This window comes from Metopolophium dirhodum, chromosome 1 (genome assembly GCF_019925205.1).
Source record: "Metopolophium dirhodum isolate CAU chromosome 1, ASM1992520v1, whole genome shotgun sequence".
Classification (NCBI taxonomy): domain Eukaryota; kingdom Metazoa; phylum Arthropoda; class Insecta; order Hemiptera; family Aphididae; genus Metopolophium; species Metopolophium dirhodum.
Window position 1 is genome coordinate 13705148 of NC_083560.1, and position 19551 is coordinate 13724698.

At 35.7% G+C, this 19551-nt stretch overlaps 3 protein-coding genes across 3 annotated transcripts; all 3 read right to left on the bottom strand.

The window, feature by feature from the left end:
• Positions 1-5749: 5749 nt before the first annotated feature.
• Positions 5750-6784, bottom strand: LOC132932618 (ATP-dependent DNA helicase PIF1-like). Its single transcript, XM_060998998.1, has one exon. It carries the CDS (start codon positions 6782-6784, stop codon positions 5750-5752), a length of 1035 nt encoding a protein of 344 aa, XP_060854981.1.
• A 2925-nt stretch (positions 6785-9709) lies between these two features.
• Positions 9710-10146, bottom strand: LOC132933953 (uncharacterized). The gene has a single exon (XM_061000228.1). It carries the CDS (start codon positions 10061-10063, stop codon positions 9710-9712), a length of 354 nt encoding a protein of 117 aa, XP_060856211.1. The 5' UTR covers positions 10064-10146.
• A 2530-nt stretch (positions 10147-12676) lies between these two features.
• LOC132932627 (uncharacterized) lies at positions 12677-17828 on the bottom strand. The gene is made up of 5 exons (XM_060999005.1): positions 17767-17828; positions 17502-17682; positions 14226-14657; positions 13562-14175; positions 12677-12935 (listed from the first exon to the last, which is right to left on the bottom strand). The coding sequence occupies exons 1-5, from the start codon at positions 17826-17828 to the stop codon at positions 12677-12679; spliced, it is 1548 nt and encodes a 515-aa protein (XP_060854988.1).
• Between the last annotated feature and the right edge of the window lie 1723 nt (positions 17829-19551).

Here is a 19551-nt window from a genome sequence, read left to right on the forward strand (position 1 = left end):
TCAGATAGCGGACAATGTGCGACGGCCGGGTCATGTCGTCAGGTATGCAAACGTAACTGCGTCGAATCGCGGACAGCGTTCATTACTGTCGCCGAAAACACGAAATTAAGTAATAAATTTCGGGAAAAAAAATTCAAAACATTTCGGGCCTCTATGCAAATCATATAGCCAACATCATTTTTTGAGTGTCTAGGTGGTCAGTCACCTCGAATGACGTTCACCGTAATAATAAGGGTAGGGTGTCTAGCAGGTCAGTCACCTCAGGGGTCCGAGTAGGCAATCCGACTTCGTCGGATAGCAGACAATATGTGACGGCCAGGTCTCCTTAACTGTCTCCGTAACTGTCTCCGAAAACAGAAAATTAAGTAATAATGTACGTGAAAAAAAATTCAAAACATTTCGGGCTTCTATGCAAATCTTATAGTAACCGTCTTTTTAGGGTGTCTAGCAGGTCAGTCACCTCAGTGGTCCGGATAATTATATATATGCAGTATAATGTTATACTATGTATACTATGTATATATGTAAATAAACTTTAGGTATATAATAAGCAAACCCATATAATGTTACAAATTACAATAACCAATACGATCTACAAAAACATTAAACATTTCCATGCGTAATATATATTGGAAATATTATGTGAATTTCCAGCGGCCACGTTAATAATTTCTGTCGTCATAAGCTTAGTAGTAGAGTAGAGCAATATAGAAGCGAAACTCGATCAGCGGATCGGGGTTCTGTTTCCCATACGAACCTCCGAAAAACACGGAAACGTTTCCGCGCACCAACATGATGTTTGATCCAAGGTCTCCCGTATCGTGTAATCGGGGGATACGTAACGCGGGGTCGGCTTGTTAAAAGTCGCGCCTACAACTTACTGTAAGTCATTCGCTGATAGCGAGAGGATCGACGATAAACGGTCGGTGATAAGGCCTACCACTTTGGCGGTATTCTGTCAAAGGCGGGAATGTTTGAACACCATGTTTGCGTGTGTATTAATGAATTTGAGTGATGATCCTGTGGCATTATTATGACTATATGAAATTTTTTTGCAAAAATGAAAAAAAGAATGATGGTCAAAAGTGTAAGGTGTAATGCTGTGTTCGAATGAATAATAAAAATATAAAATATCGATATAATATGTCAATTCAATAAATCAGCCGTGCGATATCGTCACCCGCATGGGTTACCTGCCTTGACTCTTGTTATTGTCGCCGCTCTAAGACTGCGCCGACGACCCGACGTCCGACTATAACCGTTATTAAACATCCGACAGCCGTGAATAACAGAAAACACGTGAGTATACAATTTAGTATTAATTTAATTTGTTGCTTTTTAAAACGTTGACCGCAGATCGTAGGTATTAATCAATCAATGTAATGTAACACATGCTTTCCGTTCAACGAATTTAATATTTTATCATACCATCGACTTAATAATACCGACAGATCACTTATTGTTTGTTTTACTATACACTTTCTTTATTGCTTTTTATTTGTCAACTTCAGAATGAGTAACAAAGTCTAAAACATTAACGGCAATTGCCAAGCGTACATCAGGGCCTTGTTTTTTTAACACGTTCAACGCGGATCGTATATAATAATTTATTAATTTAAATAATAAAATAATAATATAAATTTGCGAAGAAAATCGAGCCTTAGTTTTGTCTGCAACACATGCTTTCTGTGAAACTAAATATTTTTTCTATTTTTTGTTTTTGTTTTTAACACGGTCACCGCCGATCGTATTTATCAATTAATTCGAACGCTGGCTTAGTTTTAGTGTGCACCATATGCATTTCGTTAGACAAATTGAATATTTTATAATGCCACAAACATAATAATGCAGACCAATCAATTGTTCTTTTCAACTGTCTTATTCAATTTAGAATGAGCGTCTTCAACATAAGCCACAGCTGCACGGTTTATGTGAACCACGGGCAAGACCGCGCTCAGCGTAAGTATAAATTTGTATAAGATCATTGGTTAATATATTATATATTATCTACCCGTTTCAGAATGTTATAACTGTTATGTATATTATGTATATAATTGTAATTTATATTGTAGCCAAGCCCAGAGGTGGCCCGTTGAAAGGGGACGGTGGTGGTGGTGATGGCGATGGCGGTGGCGGTGGAGGTCGCGACCGAAGTAAGCATACATTTGTATAAGACTATTGGTTAATATATATATATTGTATACAATTAGAAACGATTAAAATGATATCTACCCGTTTCAGAATGCTATAACTGTGGTAAACAGGGACATTTGTCCCGGGATTGCGGTGAGTGTTTACTTTACATATTCCTTAATAACAGTCTTAATATTATGTATCACAGGGTGTTACCACTGGGTATCTTCCCTAATCTAACCACTCATACCATATTTTACCTTTCATATATCAAACCTACTTATTATACAAAAAGCATGTATAGATTGTAGATTTCTTCAAATAAATAAAAAAAAAAAAAAAATATTATGTATATAATTGTAATTTATATTGTAGCCAAGTCCAGAGGTGGCCGGTCCAAAAGGGGCGGTGGCGGTGGCGGTGGCAGGGGTCGTGATGGCGGTAGGCGGAGGGGTGGTGATGGTGGTAGGCGGCGGCCGTCGTCAAGCGTAAGGATATATTAGTATATTTAAAAAGACATTCAAGTTTTCGAAATCAAAAAATCTAATTAAACAAATTATTTTCAGGACGGTCTACTGAAAACGGCCTCGCCGCGGCCGAAGAAGGTAAGGATATATATTTAGTATTATTAAAAAAAGCGTTCAAGTTTTCGAAATTGATAAATCTAATTAAACAAATTTTTCAGGACCGTAGGCAGACGGAAAGTCGGAGGCCGCTGAACGTAATGATATATTAGTATATTTAAAATAATTATCAAGTTTTTGAAATTTATAAATCTAATTAAACAAATTATTTTCAGGAGGCCAGCAGTAGTCGACCAGCAGACGTAAGGATATATTAGTATATTAAAAAAAGCTATTGAGTTTTTGAAATTCATAAATCTAATTAAACCAATTATTTTCAGGAGGCCAGCAGTAGTCGACCAGCAGACGTAAGGATATATTAGTATATTAAAAAAAAAGCTATTGAGTTTTTGAAATTTATAAATCTAATTAAACAAATTATTTTCAGGAGGCCAGCAGTAGTCGACCAGCAGACGTAAGGATATATTAGTATATTAAAAAAAAGCTATTGAGTTTTTGAAATTTATAAATCTAATTAAACAAATTATTTTCAGGAGGCCAGCAGTAGTCGACCAGCAGACGTAAGGATATATTAGTATATTAAAAAAAAAGCTATTGAGTTTTTGAAATTTATAAATCTAATTAAACAAATTATTTTCAGGAGGCCAGCAGTAGTCGACCAGCAGACGTAAGAATATATTAGTATATTAAAAAAAAGCTATTGAGTTTTTGAAATTTATAAATCTAATTAAACAAATTTTTCAGGACCTCAATCAGACCGCTGAAACTGCGCAGCCGCCAAACGTAAGGATATATTAGTATATAATATATTTAAGAAAACTTCAAGTTTTGTCTAATCAAACACATTATTTTCAGGAGCTCTACGTCACAGCAAGGGAGACGCCACCGAGCCCACCGCCAAACGTCGTAAGGATATAATATAAATACTTTAGTTTTTGAAATTAATAATTCTAATCAAACATATCATTTTCAGGTACCGATAGCAGACACCCAATAAGTGAGTTTTTAACAGGAACATTTAGTCTCAACAAAAATTTTTCTATGTTTATTTGTTATGTTTTTTTCAGATGATCAATAAAATAATGACATTTATGACAAAAACATGACTATATCATTTAAAATTATATTTTATTTTCCTTTTCCTCTCCTACTGGATATTTTTAAATTACTATGTGTGTACTTTGGGTACAGTATGAAGGATTTTTTTAAATTTCTATTAGTTACCAAAAACATAATATAGTTCATACTATTACAATTATGTGTGGTGTGTGGATCAAATAAGAGTTATAAATAGTTATAATGGTTGTCAGGATGTCAGTGAAGTTAATGACATTAGGTAGGTATTGCATGGGATGTCTAAAGATTTGCATGTAACAAAATTAAAGATTTTAGAATCAATATACTACAATGAGTAAAACAAATACAACCTAAATTGTATAAATATTTCCATTGTTAAAGTAATTTAATTTCATGTGTAATAATAATATAAAACTAATAAAAACTAATAAAAAAGTAAATAATATAATATGTGTTTCCATCTCATCCGAGAGTTACTTTTCATAGCAATTGATCCAGTGGCAAAATAAATTATATCAATTCACGGTGACCTAGTATGTAGTAGCACACTACATAATATTAAAGTTTTTAGTGAATAAAATAGTATCATCAATGGTGTTTTATTATGTAAAACAAATTATGTAAAAAATAATCAACAGCAATTTGCAGTGTTGTAGCGTGTACAAAATGTTGCATTACACATTATCTTATATAATAAATTATAAATTAAATATTGTTATTAAGATATCCAATTGTGTGTATAGTATCAATGGTTTTTTAAATTGTTATTTTAGTTATATTAGTTAGGTTAGGTTCTACTCATGTACCAAATAGGACAAAACTGTTGTGCTTATTAATTTACTGTATTTTAAAAAAATTGTTATTGAACAAATGGTGTTTAACACAAAACAAATACTCTTTTACTGAGCAAAACAATTAATACAATGTCAATTATATAAATATTGAAATAATTACATTTATATATAGTAAGTAAATAGTAATAAAATCTAATTATATAGAATCTAATAGTAATGAAATCTCAATCATGAGTAAAACAATTAATAAAAATATGTCAATACGTTAATACAATTAAGTAATGTCTCAACCATTAATACAATATAAATCAATCAAGTAGTTCAGCGAAATACAGTGTACAAAATATTAAAAATATTGTGAGTACAGTGAAATTGACTGATTAATGTCAATAGCATATATATGATTACATAAAAACAAAGGATAACCATTAATACAATATAAATTAATACTACTTAAGAAAGAAATACAACAATAAAATGGTGTAATAAATATTGGGAACATAGTGAAATTAACTTATTAATGTTATTTATACATCATATAATATAGGTACATTAGAATCTTAATGTGTGAAATAAAATACAACATTTAAATTAAATTGTCTGTACTATCTGTACTATATCATACTATTCAATAGGATGTGGTACAATACAAATAACACAGACATTACATACATTGTTTGACATTAGTTACGAATTCACATTATAGTGAATTCGCATCCAGAGAGAACCACGAGGAGGTTGTCAAACTTTCTCTCCGTTTAGCCCGAAGGCAAGGTCCACGAAGTACCTCCACACAGACCACGTAGAACAGCGGTGTAACGTATTATGTTTGAAAAATATGTCACACGTGTTAGGTTTAAAGTCACCTAGACTATCATCATCATCTTTGAACATCGGGCGCATGTAGAACACAGACCACGTAGAACAGCGGTGTAACGTATTATGTTTGAAAAATATGTCACACATGTTAGGTTTAAAGTCACCTAGACTATCATCATCATCTTTGACCACCGGGCGCATGTAGAACACATACCACGTAGAACAGCGGTGTAACGTATTATGTTTGAAAAATATGTTACACGTGTTAGGTTTAAAGTCACCTAGACTATCAGCAGGCGTCACCTAATTATAATATACTTACCATTGTCACCACTCGTTGCATTACAGAACTTCCCTGTACACTATGTTCTTGGTGACGAATCGGCCGCTGTCATCGGCGTACATGCCGACTCTCACGGACTGTGCGTTTCTCACCCTCGAAAACGCTACGTACAGTTGCCCGTGCGTGAACACAGGCGACGTCAGTAACAAACCTACACGGTCGAACGTCTGACCCTGCGACTTGTTGATGGTCATGGCGAACGACAATCTCACCGGGAATTGAAGGCGCCGCAGTAAGATGGGCAGGTCGTCCTCGCCGCTGGACGTGAGCGGTATCTTGGGCACGACGATGTCGTCGTCCTGTGCTTCACCGCCCAAAATCCTAGCCTTGAAATTGTGACGCCGCAGTTCGGTGACCACCAACCTCGTACCGTTGCACAGTCGTCTCCTCGGATCGAGATTTCTGAGCAACATCACGATGCACCCCACCTTCAACGTCAGCCGGTACGGCGGCAGGCCGTCCGGTTCCAAGCTGTTGAGGAACTCCGTGGGAAAATTGGCCACTTCGTCGGGATCGTCCGCCATCATGGTGTCGACGGCGGTGTAGCTCATCTGAGCACCGTCGACGCGCTCCAGCACGTCCCTGTTGACACCTCTACAGTCTTCGTTGGTGGGACACACAACGATTCTCCGAGCGAATTCGTCGACGTTGGCCAACGACATTTGCTGCGGGTACACGAAATCGATCAAATCATCAACGTCGCATACCATTTGCCGCGGGATTTGCACGGTGTTCGGAACGCCGTCGACCGCGGGCAGTCGGCCGTTGCCGAGCTCAAGCAACCAAGTCGCAAAGTCCGCGTCGTGGTCCGCGCGCATGTTCTGGACCAGATTGAAGCGCTCCATGACGCGCCAAAGACCGTTTTCCTTGATCGACGACATGACGATCTCGGCTCTCGTCCCTCTCCGGACCACGGGCAATATCTGCCTGAAGTCGCCGGCGAACAGCATGGTTTTACCGCCGAACGGTAATTCCGATGCCATGACGTCCCTGAGCAGGCGGTCCACCACCGTCAGTTGCAGTCCCGGCGACATTGGGGCTTCGTCCCAGACGATGAGCGCCGCGTTGCGTATCTTTTGCGCTCGCTCGGACTGCATGGTGACGCTGGACGTCGAGTCTTCGGTCAGCGTGCCGAAAGGCAGTCCGAACGTCGAGTGTACGGTCATGCCGCCGTCCATGAGCGACGCGGCGATACCGGTGAACGCCACGCACAACACCTCCCGCTGCGGAGGTCGGTGCCGAAGCGCCCATATCAGGCATCCGTACAGCGTCGTTTTTCCGGTACCCCCGGGTCCGTCGACGAAGAAAGTTTTCGCCACCTCCCGTTGGTCGTCGACGGCCGCCATCACGCGGTCGTACACCGTTCGCTGTTCGGCGTTCAAGGCGTCTACTTGTGGGGCCCACCGTGCCGCCGCGTCTATTGCCCGGAACAGCGCGTCGTCCTGCAGCGGTTCCAGTAGACGGGGGTCGGCGAGGGGCAGACCGTAGTCGCCCGGCGATTTTCGGTGTACACGAAGTAGATCCTCGATGGCCGCCAGACACGCGGCCCTCGCGCGGTCGACGTCTTGGAGACGGCGGTTGAAGTCCTCCATCATGTTTGCTTCGTTCGCCTCGTACAACGCCAGCGGGTTTGAGGGCTCGCAGAACACCAGTATAGTGACGAACAGATACCGCAGCTGCCGCGGTGTGTCCAACGTCGCCGATTCCGTCAAGCAATCCCGCCACGCTCGGTCGTCTTCCAATAATCCGAGTGCAACGGCAGCCGCCGTGAATGTTTCGTGAACGACCCCGTCCACCGTCCTTATGTCTTGAAAGGACTTCGGGCCTCTTCGGTTCAGAAGTAGCAATCTCAGGTGGAAACGGTCCCGGTCCAGTGGGTTTACTATGTACATCCGAGCCAACGTAACGTTTGCCATCCGAATCCGCCGCGGCAACCATTGGGTGACATTTCTTACGAGTACGTTTTCTTGATTACGTGGCATCTGCCAGGTGTAATGCGTCGGTATTTCTTGGTACAAGTATTGTCGAGCATTCACGTCTGTTGTGTTGAGCGCGAAGAACTGCGTGAGTTTCGTACTACGCACAGCTTGGTTCTGTAGCCGTTCTTCTGCTTGGCCCGGCGCAAAGTACACGTTCTGACGACCCTCCAGGTGGACAGGAAGTCTGACGACCGTGTGACTTTTGCCGTGCAATTTGTACGAAAACAACCGCCAGATGCCTTCTGGTGGGCTGACATATCTTGAGTTTACGTAACTGAAAATTAATATTGAAAAGATAACTAACAATGGCTCTATAGATGATACCGTCTGGTGTTGTGATTGGTATTATTATTATTATTATATAATTCAAGTAAATGTAATTTATTTTTTGTTCTGTAGACACAAAGCATTGCATTACAATGTGCATGTGACGAAGAATCCCTACAACCGTTGAACGATATATTATGATGTTTTAATAAATAAATGTCGTGAAATCAAATTGTTAATGTCAACTTGAGTAGCTAAATATAATCATAGTGGACGTCTAGTGAATGTTATGAATTAATTTATATAAGTAAACAATTTAATCTATAATTTACAGAGTTGGTATTAGTATATTAGTAGTATATTAGGTGATCAAGGTGATAACAGTGTACACATAAAATATTCAAAATTTAAATTATTATTATTATATTTTAAAATTTGTATCAGGTGGAATACATTATAACTGTATAATATTATTTAAGAATGGCAAAGCTGTAGGAATGTTAATTTATGCCAACGAAAATAACAATCCATAAAAGCATGTTTCACATTGCCGAGGTGTTGAAGTTTACAATTTGAGACAGTATATTATGTGATCACGGTTAAACTTAGATCAGGTTATAAACCAAAATTTATATCTATTAGGTATGTTAGTTAATTGGTGTACTTAATGTCATTGATGTTCAGTTCTGTATGCAATGTAATGTGTATAAACAACTTGAATGAAAAAGCATAAAATAACAAATTTAATGTAATAATAATAATACCTAAAGAACACACATTAAATGTTAAGTATATAATATAGCTAGTATACAATAGTAAAAAAACTAAAAGTTATCGGTAAACGATTACAACTACCCTAAAAACCTATAAAATAGTGAGTAAAATAATTCATACACACTGGACACACTGCTAAAAATGACACATGCATAAAATATTGTTATATGCTAATAATGATGGAATGGTAATAATTTTCAATGTAATACCTATAATAAAAATCTATCAATAATAATGTAGACCACCTATAGAACTCTCTGTAGAAGTACATAATATAAGGTACAACCTACATATTAATTAATATATAATATTATAAAAATCTTAAGACACTATTAAATCATTTATTAATTAACTATTTATTTAATTTATGTTTAATACTGTATGCAATAGAATGTTTATTATACACAGCTTGAATGAAGACACATGAAAAAAAGGATTAAAATTATAAAAATTACACTATTGATGGGAATTATTAAAAATTAATAAATGATTTATTAGTTAACTATTTATTCAATTGATGTTTATTACTGTATAATAATAATAGTTTATAAATGTAGAAGTTCCTAAAGTTTTGCTCAACTGAATATTCTTATTAAAATGTAGAAATGTTTTCATAAAAAAGTGAAGTTCTTTAATCATTAAAATTTTAGTTTTTAGCCAATGTCAAACCAAAGTAATTTTATTATTTCAAACTAAAACGTGTACATATTTAAAATTAAAAACAAAACAAGAGTAATACAATGGAATAAAAACAAATGTAATTAAGTAACAGAATTTCTAAATTTAAGATTTTTATGTAAATTTTAAAAATTGTCCAATTTAATATTTAAAATTCCTGAACATATAAAGTAGTAAACACACTAAATAAACATACAATATACTATTATAATGATTATACCTAAATTTAGAAATATGTAAATTATAAAATTAAGTTAAGACTCACTTGGCAATCTCATCCTGGTCCTGAACTTCCAACGTCACACGGTCGTGTCCCTTGTATATATACTTGTAGATATACATGACACTCTTTATGGACGTGCATATCTCGACGTTGATGTGCGCGTCATACTTGGCCAGAAGGTAAGGGTTGTACGGCACTACACACTCGTTACCAACCTCACGACCTCTCACAAGTACCACCCGGCCGTCATCCGGTCGGCGGTACTTTGGATATCCGCCGTCCGCAACGTACACAGTCTCCTCTGCGTACGCTTTCGGGAAATCTTTGGAGCATTTGTTGTCCACCATGCACGGACACTGTGGATTGACTGTTCCACACGGCCCGTGGATCATGTGAGACTTGACGCAGTCGTGTAAGCGCCTGTCGATTGCGGGGTCCGGCAAGAAGGCGCAAACCACGTCGTCCACGTCCTCGGCCGTGCGGAACTTACAGTCCTCCGCCAGGATTATCAGTATATGCGCATGGGGCAGACCACGTTTCTGAAACTCGATAGTGTACACGTAAGCGCTGACATTACCAAACACACGATGTACAGTTATGTCACCTATTAGCTCCTGTAGCTTACTGTTGAACACTCTGGCCACCAGGTCCGGCCTGTCGCTTGCCGTGCTGTGGGCAGCCAGGTTTTCAGTGATCTCTGGCCACCTGGGATTGCACGTAAACGTTATGAACAGGTCGGGTTTCCCTTTGGTACGCACTATGGTGATGGCGTCTTGATAATTCATCTTGTTGAATCGGTCGCTACCCGTGAACGTCGACGGCAATATGACCCTACGCCCGACCGCCATGGGATCGACGTGGAGCTGTTGGTTCACATGGTCCATGAGCCCTTGATACGCTTCGGCGAGGAGATCCCTCTGGTGCAAACGTATGTAGTTCAGATTGTTCGACTCCATTCGAACATACTGGTCGCACACATACATCTGCAACAAGAACCGACCTTGATGTAATAAACTAAACAGTTCATGCCTTTGGTCGTTATTTCCCTGATATCTAACAGCCAAACGGTAGCACGCAAACTCTCTGATACTGTTGCGATTGCGGACATTGTTTCGTCGGTTGCCCGCTTGCAACATCCCGTTATGCCAACCGGCCTCGCCGTAAGGGAAAAACAGCGGATACAACATCGGATCCGAGTGACACGACCCTTGTGAAATGTAACGAATGGTATATATTATTTAAAGTGAATTGCTAAATCAACGATTTGTAGTAGCTGGGGGTTAGAGGATGGAGTATAGCAAGTACATAACCGCAAAAGAAAGGTTATTAAAATATTAACTCTGATCTCTTTGTATTCCAAGGATTTATAGTGTATATTTGTAAGTGATGTCTGTTATGAAGTCCAAACAAATCATGAAATTAAGCACCGAATTAATGTGACTATATTATGTTTGATTATTGATAAATTATATAGTACACTACATACAAATCATAACACGACTTATTGTCATACTATCACTACAAGATGAATATAATTTATAATGAATATGGTTTGAATTTAATATTGTTAATTTAACTTTATCTAATATTTTATGTATACATAGGTCCCCTAGCTCGAATAGCAATACCTGATCTATTATGATTAAATTATGTCCTGAATAGAATTCCTGGCCTGTCTATTTAACATTCTAATCACTGATAAATCTTTGAACGACACTTATTATCGGAGATGCGAACAATAATATAATTATCCTTCAGTCTTTCAAAAAAAAAATAGGAGAACGCTGCAGGATTTGTCAAAATATAAATAAAGCTTATTAAAATAATTTAAAAAGTAATAGAATTTAATAGATTCATTCAGAACTTTAATTTAAAAAAGTAAAAACTAAGTAAAATGTACTATTAATTCTGAAAAAAACTGTTTTTGTTGCGTTTTCTATTTATAATTGTACTCAGTTTTTTAAGCACAAACTAATAATATAAAATGATAGTCATAAAACTGACAGTGCATATTATTTTAAAGTTAAAAGATAAAAGTCAGATAATTAGGTTTAATATTAAGACTGCAATTTGAGATGGAACATATTAATATGCGCTTACAAACTATTATTACTTGACACTATATCAATCTATTTTACAATATGGGATAACTATATGGGGTGGTACCTCTGAAAACACACTAAAACCACCAATATAATTTAATATACATAAATAAACGTGAATCTATAAGATACAACCTAAATATCAATTATTCAAAAAACAGTATTGGTCAGATATTTCTAGACTATTTAGGACCAACTTATTTCAATAAACTAGAAATTAATTTTAAGAGGTATCTAAGGTAACTAATTTGTTATCTCAATTACATAGTTTATAAGTTTCTCATTTTTGTTATAATTGTATCGAGTCTTTTTATAATTATATTAATAATTATCACATGCGAATTATTTATCAATATCAAAAACCTTATTTATGTTAATTACTGTTATTATTAATCTTAATTAATTATTCGCTATTTTTATATATTTAATATAATCTGTGCACTTTTCTGTCCATTTGTTAAAAATTGTTATAATGTTTGATTTAAAACTGTTTGAATAAATAAATAAATAGTAAATTGTATATGCTGTGTAATCTCTCTAGCTAAATAGCTTGTTGAGTATCCTTATATTATTTTATTGATGATACACATGATAAGTACTATATGTTGATCCCCGCTGTATTTAATGTATAATGATGTAATTTAGTAAAGTATTACTGCACAAGTGAACGGGTTAAGGTCGGTTTTGACCTAACGAATTAGTTATTAAGTAATTATATTTCAAAATAATGTCCAAAATGTAGTGTATACTTAATGTAAATTTAAAATCAGGGCTTTACTGTACAACAAAAACTATGATTCTATTTGATGGTGTTGATATTAATGTGCAATAAATATAGTGAATATAAGTGAACAATTTGAGACAGCTGTGTAAAAAATTGTGTTTTTAGTAAATAATTATTAACTAACCCGCTGGTATGGTTTGCATCCTGTGTTGCGGGTTGATTGGATTCGTATCGTAGATGACCAGATTAATGTCTCTTGGCGGACGACCCCCTTCACCTATGAACACGGCCGCAACTTCGTTTGCGGTAGGCAGGTTGTTTCGCCCGTCGTCCCGGGCCGCATCTCGGACAAAATGCATCGTCACTGGCCTAGGTCGTACACCTGCGGGATCGGCGTCGGCTAGGTCTCTTTCTGCCAGCCACACCTCACGCATGTTCCTGGAACAAATATAGACATGTATATTTTTATACTTAGACAGACTCCATTTAACTGCATTTAACTCTATAATTGTATAATTAACATAATACATAATAATAAATATATATATTATAAATGTGTGTGAAGTGTAGTAAGCTTAGGAGACCACATAGGTTGGGTAATAACAATAAAACCTATACTTCATATAAATCCAAGCATTAAATTAGTAATATATTTTGGTATAATTATGATATAATAATAAAAACGTCCCAGCCCTAAGTTATATTTAATGTTACCTATATCATTCATAAGTACATATAACTCTGTTGGTAGCAGAGTAAAATTATAATAAACACATAAAATACATATAATATTTAATATAATTTAAGTAATAAAGTAAAATTTTTTGCTTTGTATACTATTTTGAATCAACATTAAGTAATAACTGCAGTATATTGGTAGCTGTGAGTGTCTAATATCAACGTAATATCTAGTTCAACAGTTAACATAGTTAGTTTATTGGTTACAGTGTGTAATTTTTTTTGTTTTTTCTGTCTACTTTGAGAAAGGTATCTGTAAAAGAAATTTACTCTAAGGGGCAATTTATATTCCTATTGTTAATAAATACAATAAATTTATATCTTACTTAAAAGCCATTGCGTACGGATTTACGTCTCGCAGAAAACCGTCCAATAGTCCCATCACAACTACGGACAGTTCACGATGATTTCTCTGCAGAGCCATCCCAACGCGGCGGGCGTTGGCCTCTGCGGACTCGAGGAAATACAACTGACAGTAGTTGGCATCTACTCGGTCAACGGCCACGTCATTATTTATCCTCTGATAAGTTTGGCCTTGGATACACATCGTTCGCGGTCCACGCCCTCGCAATCGCCTGTCGTCTGTGCCACAGCTAAACGCAGCGAATGCCAGGGCGTTGTTGTACCGGCGAATGTCGTCTCGGAATCTACGACCATCCTGTGAATCTCCAATCAACAAACTCATTAGTAAAAAAGGGGCGGGCAACAACGCGTGTTGACCTGCAGCGGTCACTTGACCGTTGTTACAGCAAGTGGAGAAGTGCATATTGGCACCCTGGCCCACAACCTCGCCTTCGAAGTGGCGGGCGTTACACTGTGTGCAGATTCTGTTTAACGCGCCCGCGTTGTGCTGCTCTGGAAGCGGGTGTGTCACGCCTGCCGGCCTGTCAATTATTGGCGCACGCCCTCGGGGTTGTTCACCCACGGCAAGTGGTCGGAACTGCAATTTAAATGATAAGTTTTATCTATGGTTTTTTTTATAAGTAAGACATATTTACTGACCTCTTCGTCGACGTCTGGCTGCAACTCGTCGAGCATGTCCACAAACTCCAGTTCCGCTTGCACTTCGTCCATCTGCACTTCTACCACTTCCACGTCCTCCCCTCCGTCCATCTGGACTTCTACCACTTCCACGTCATCCCCTCCGTCCATCTGAACCTCAACAAATTCCACGTCCTCCACCACTTCCATCTGGACCACCTCGTCCTCCACCACTTCCATCTGGACTACCTCGTCCTCCACTTCCTCCACACCTTCCATCAGGACCTCGACAAATTCCATGTCCTCCACCACCTCCACTCCTTCCACATCATCCCCTACATCCACTGGGACACCAACGACTTCCACGTACTCCACACCCTCCACTGGGACGCCGACGATCTCCACGTCCTCTCTCTCTTCCATCTCGACGTCCCCAAGCACCTAAAAGTTAGGTTGAGTTTAGAGTAGGTACAATTGTATTGATAATTCTATATAATTATAATAATAACAACAATAATTGACAGTAAGCGTAGGTACCTATAATATGCAATAAGTGAATTTATATGAAATAAGGTTTATGTCACACAAATAAAAGCATACATGTTATGGTTCAAATTTTTTTTTAAATAGTTACAAAATAATGTTTAGCTGAATGTGATCAAGTCACACCTATATACAAGCCCTGCCTAACCTAACCTTAATACAATCTTTTATGATAACATTGCAGTAGGTATACTGAATTTTGTTACAGTGAAATAAATAAATTTAAACTTTAAATTAAAACTTTGGTTGAATGAAGTTTAAAAAGTGAGCTGTATATTGAACGCCATAACTATATCAAATATTGGCAATAAGGTTTATAGAATGTTTTTGCTGTTGTCATTTCGTACTGGTAGTACAGTGTACCTACACACTTTATTTGAAATAAAATTAGTTATAAAATCATGTGATAATTATAAACCATCAGCACAGCAAGTAGGCTATTGGATTTGGTTTGCAGTCTAGTGAAGTATCAAACTGTAGCCACTGTGAAATACCGCCCACATGGGTAAATTGAAATAATAAACACATTTTAATGCACAAAAGTTGATGTAGTAGGTAACATTTAAAATAAAGTGAGATAATTGTAACTCAAACTACAGGAGATTAAACCTAGGTCAGTAATAAGTAGTGAGTAGTAGTAGTAATAATATTAAGAACAGTGTGAGGAAACGTTTAAGTATTTTGTTTATTGGTTGTAAACACCCATAATAAAAGTGAAAATACAGTGAGTTAACTGGAAATTACACTACCCATTGCGTATGAGTAGATAATATACAGTTTAACATGACATTTTGAAGTGAAAAAAGTCCAACTGAACAACATTAACAAAATAATTATTTGTTTTAGTTAATGAATCACAATAAGCTTGACCCAGTGTTTAATATGCAATGAAACAGCAATGTTGTTTAAAGAATAAAAGCAATAACAAAATAAGAGTATAATTTAACACAGAATGTTAACCAACAACAATAACTTAATGCAAGTACCTATTGTAAATGGTTTGCAGTCTGGTAAAGCATTAAACAGTACCTAGCCGCTATGAAATACCTGGCACATGGGTTTATTGAAATAATAAACACATGTGATATTTTAATAACGTTTGAAACAAAGTGAGATAATTGTAACTCACACTACCTACAATCGTGTATGAGTGGACAGATGGCAGTTTTACATGACCTTTTACCACACATTAGTAGTAATATTACACTGTAGTGTATAGGGTAAACAGTGTACATATTTTATTTTAATCAAAGTTATTAGTTGTATAAATAAAGTGAAGAAAGTATTGAAATAATCTTAACATTGCTAACATATGTGACAAATGTTGTTAAATGATAAAATACTTATCCAGTAAAGAGTCTATTTTGTGTAGTAGTAATATTAAGAAAATGTAAATTCATGTAAGAAAACGTCAAATGTTTTGTATGTGTTATGGTGAAATTACATGATAATTTAAGGTTTATAAAAGTATACATGTTGTAGTTAGAGTAAGTCTAAGTCTAAGAGTATCACATGTGAAATGATAAAATACCTATCTAGTACCCAACTTACAAATGAGGGTAAACCTAGGTCAGTAGTAAATAGTGAATAGTAGTAGTAGTAGTGGTGGGGGTAATATTAAGAAGTGTGTGAGAAAAGTATTTTGTTTATTGGTAGTAGAATGTATATTATTACTTTCACTCAACTGTATAAACACAATATTAAGTATACAATATCAGATATGTAAACATGTATTGCATGGTTACTGTAATCATTGTTATGAATGTATACAATACAATATATAGTTTGTGGATAATGTAGCAAAGTAAATAAGCACACACGTATGTTAATATAAATGTTTTTTTTTTTTAGCTGTGTAAGAAAACATTCCAAATGCCTATAATAATATAATAACTAACTGTAACCGTAGAACATGTATAATACTACTAAATGCCATTGAAGGTGTGTGAGCACTGAAAAAAATCTACCTAAATAACATCAGTACAATGCTATTGGTTAAGATAAATGTTGTATTAAAAATTAACAAGTACCAATCATAGAACAAAGAAATCCACAGAAGAATGTTTAAGTGGTTTCATACATATTAATAACTTTGAAGCATTGTAAAACTGTATTGCACTGTATAACAGTAAGTGTTATAGTAAAATCATATGATAATAATTTAAGATTTATGATATACCAACAATAAAAGTATACATGTTATAGTTAATTTTTCAGAGCTGTACAAAATAAGTAAGTAAGTAAGTAAGCTCTATCTAACAATCTATTGTTTGTATTAAGTATTGAAATAGTATAAACATTTCTAAGAGTACCACATGTGAAATGATAAAATACTTATCTAGTACACAACTTACAAATAAAGAAGAGTAGACCTAGGTCTGTAGTAAGTAGTAGTTGTAGTAGTAGTACCTAATATTAAGAACTGTAAGAAAACGTTTGAGTATTTTGTTTAATGGTTGTAAATACCCATAATAAATGTCACAATAAGCTATAAAAGCAATAAAAAAGAGTATAATTTAATACAGAATGTTAACCAACAACAATAACTTAATGCAAGTACCTATAGAATAGTATCAAAATGGGTATATTGAAATAATAAACCCATATGTGATATTTTAATGCACACTGTATTAGTGAGTATAGTAATGTAATGATCAAGCGAGTGAATCTTATACGGTACGTGCAGCCCGACACTATTTGTTTAATACAGTGATCAAAGGTTGTATGTTGGTTGTCACTCACTACTGACGGCACTGCTCCAACAGTTAGTCGACGGCGATGTACGGCTCCTCCGTAGTAATCACGACCGGCAACAAAATGCCTTGAACAGAGCTTGGAGTGAGCCAATATCTGTCGAGCATTGACACCATTGTCCTCGGCGAACATCACCCATTGACGCTTCCGATCGACATTTGCTGGAAAACTAATACAATCATCGTATCATGAATAGTTGTGTTATAATATGTCAAAAGTAATCGTAATAAGTACGTATACATTATATAAATACCCATGCACTGAAACGCCATCCACGCCTTCGACGTTGCCACAAATCATACAATGTTTGACCATTGTTATATTTGTCTGAAAAGATATATAATAACATTTTTAAAAGGTAATGGCCAAACATTTAGTATATTTATTATTATTATTATTATTATTATATTATATATTATATTTTAATAATAATGTAATATAAGCAAAACTCCGTGTTCGTATAATGGAATTATCTTATCAGTACCTATGTTATCAGTTAATAATCCGGTGTTGTGTGTTTATTTTTAGAAATGCAGTAAATATTATTTGTTCACGGTAGGTATAAAATATTATTACGTGTACATAGAGTATTGAGTATGAACTAAAAAAAGTGACATACTATTGTAGGGTGAGTCCGCACACACAATATGGTCTTGGAAATCGTAACTGCAAAAAGCGTCGTTTAAAAATTTTTGTGCACGTAGGCGTTTAAGTCTATGTCCGGATATGAACACGGAAGTACAAATGTCGTATTAACATTGAATATGAAACGCGAAAAGGTGGAAATAGCGTGTATATAGTAATACACAATATCGTGAATACGGAAACGCATCGTACACGGATGAAAGAAGATGAATCCACCTCGCGTACGTACAATGTCATGAATAAACCAGTAGGTACGCGGGCTATACAAACGTTCTACTATTAATTATTATTATTATGTATTTCAAAATTGTACTCACCGGTTTTGAAAAGCGCCCAACGCAGAACACAATACGCTAATGAAAGCTAAGAAAGCTAAAAGCCTAATATTATAATATTATATTATAAAAAAAAAATATGTTTTTCTGTGCGCTTGGGTTGTGTGTTGCATGGGCGTTCGTCACAAGATGACGTTAGATAACACGGGCGCGTTGCGCGTCGCTAAAGTTGTCCCCCGCACGCCACCACTCGACCGACAAACCCGTATCAATTAATAATGGCCATACTGTAGCATTGCGTGTAACGTTTATTATATTTTATTTATAATTATTATTAACCGTCCGACACGCATTCGATACGTCGTCCCTAGGTGTTATTTGTCCAAAGCCCTAACCTACCTACCTACGAATTGAATTGTAAATGTTGTTCAAATCTATAACACTTAAACTTTATCTACACTACGACGAAATATCGTTTAATTGGTAAATCGTACGAATCGTGTGTATTCTCACGTATCCGGTGTGTAGGTATTACCGTGTCTCCCGTCAATAATTATATATATATATATATATATATATATATGAATACTACTGTGGTGATCTGAGCATTAATATTGATATTATAATTAATAAAGTGTATCACAGACATGCCAATATCATACTAAATAACAACACATTGGAATTTGTATATAGGTATATGTTAATATGTATAATAGCTTCTTAATAAATATTAGATAATAAAATCCAGTATTAAACATTATGCGTTTAGTATCATCGCAACAACAAAATTAGTTGTGTACATATATTATCAATTAATCTTTGTTATTTATCATTTATCTATTAATTTTATTGAATAAATAATTAAATTATACAAAAAATGTATCTATATTTTGAGTAATATCAAATTATGTCATATCATTATACAACTTAACTGCCAGAATTTAAATACATAAAGTTATATTTTGTTTATTAATATTGTATTATTATTTATAATCTGTAGCAGTGTTTTAAACTGTAATATATCAAGTACCTACTACATAGTATATTAGATATTTAACCACATAATCGAGCCCATGTCAAACGATTTAGGTGTGTTGCTTAATAAATGTAGATAAAAG

Excerpts from the sequence above, each read along its gene's own strand:
- LOC132932618 (XM_060998998.1), bottom strand. The coding sequence starts at position 6,784 with ATGTCGCCGGGACTGCAACTGACGGTGGTGGACCGCCTGCTCAGGGAC.
- LOC132933953 (XM_061000228.1), bottom strand. The coding sequence starts at position 10,063 with ATGATCCACGGGCCGTGTGGAACAGTCAATCCACAGTGTCCGTGCATG.
- LOC132932627 (XM_060999005.1), bottom strand. The coding sequence starts at position 17,828 with ATGGTCAAACATTGTATGATTTGTGGCAACGTCGAAGGCGTGGATGGC. Across the intron at positions 14,658-17,501 it reads TTGGAGCAGTGCCGTCAGTA|GTGCTTGGGGACGTCGAGAT; the intron begins GTGAGTGACAAC and ends CCTAACTTTTAG. Across the intron at positions 14,176-14,225 it reads ACGAAGAGGTCAGTAAATAT|TTCCGACCACTTGCCGTGGG; the intron begins GTCTTACTTATA and ends TTTAAATTGCAG.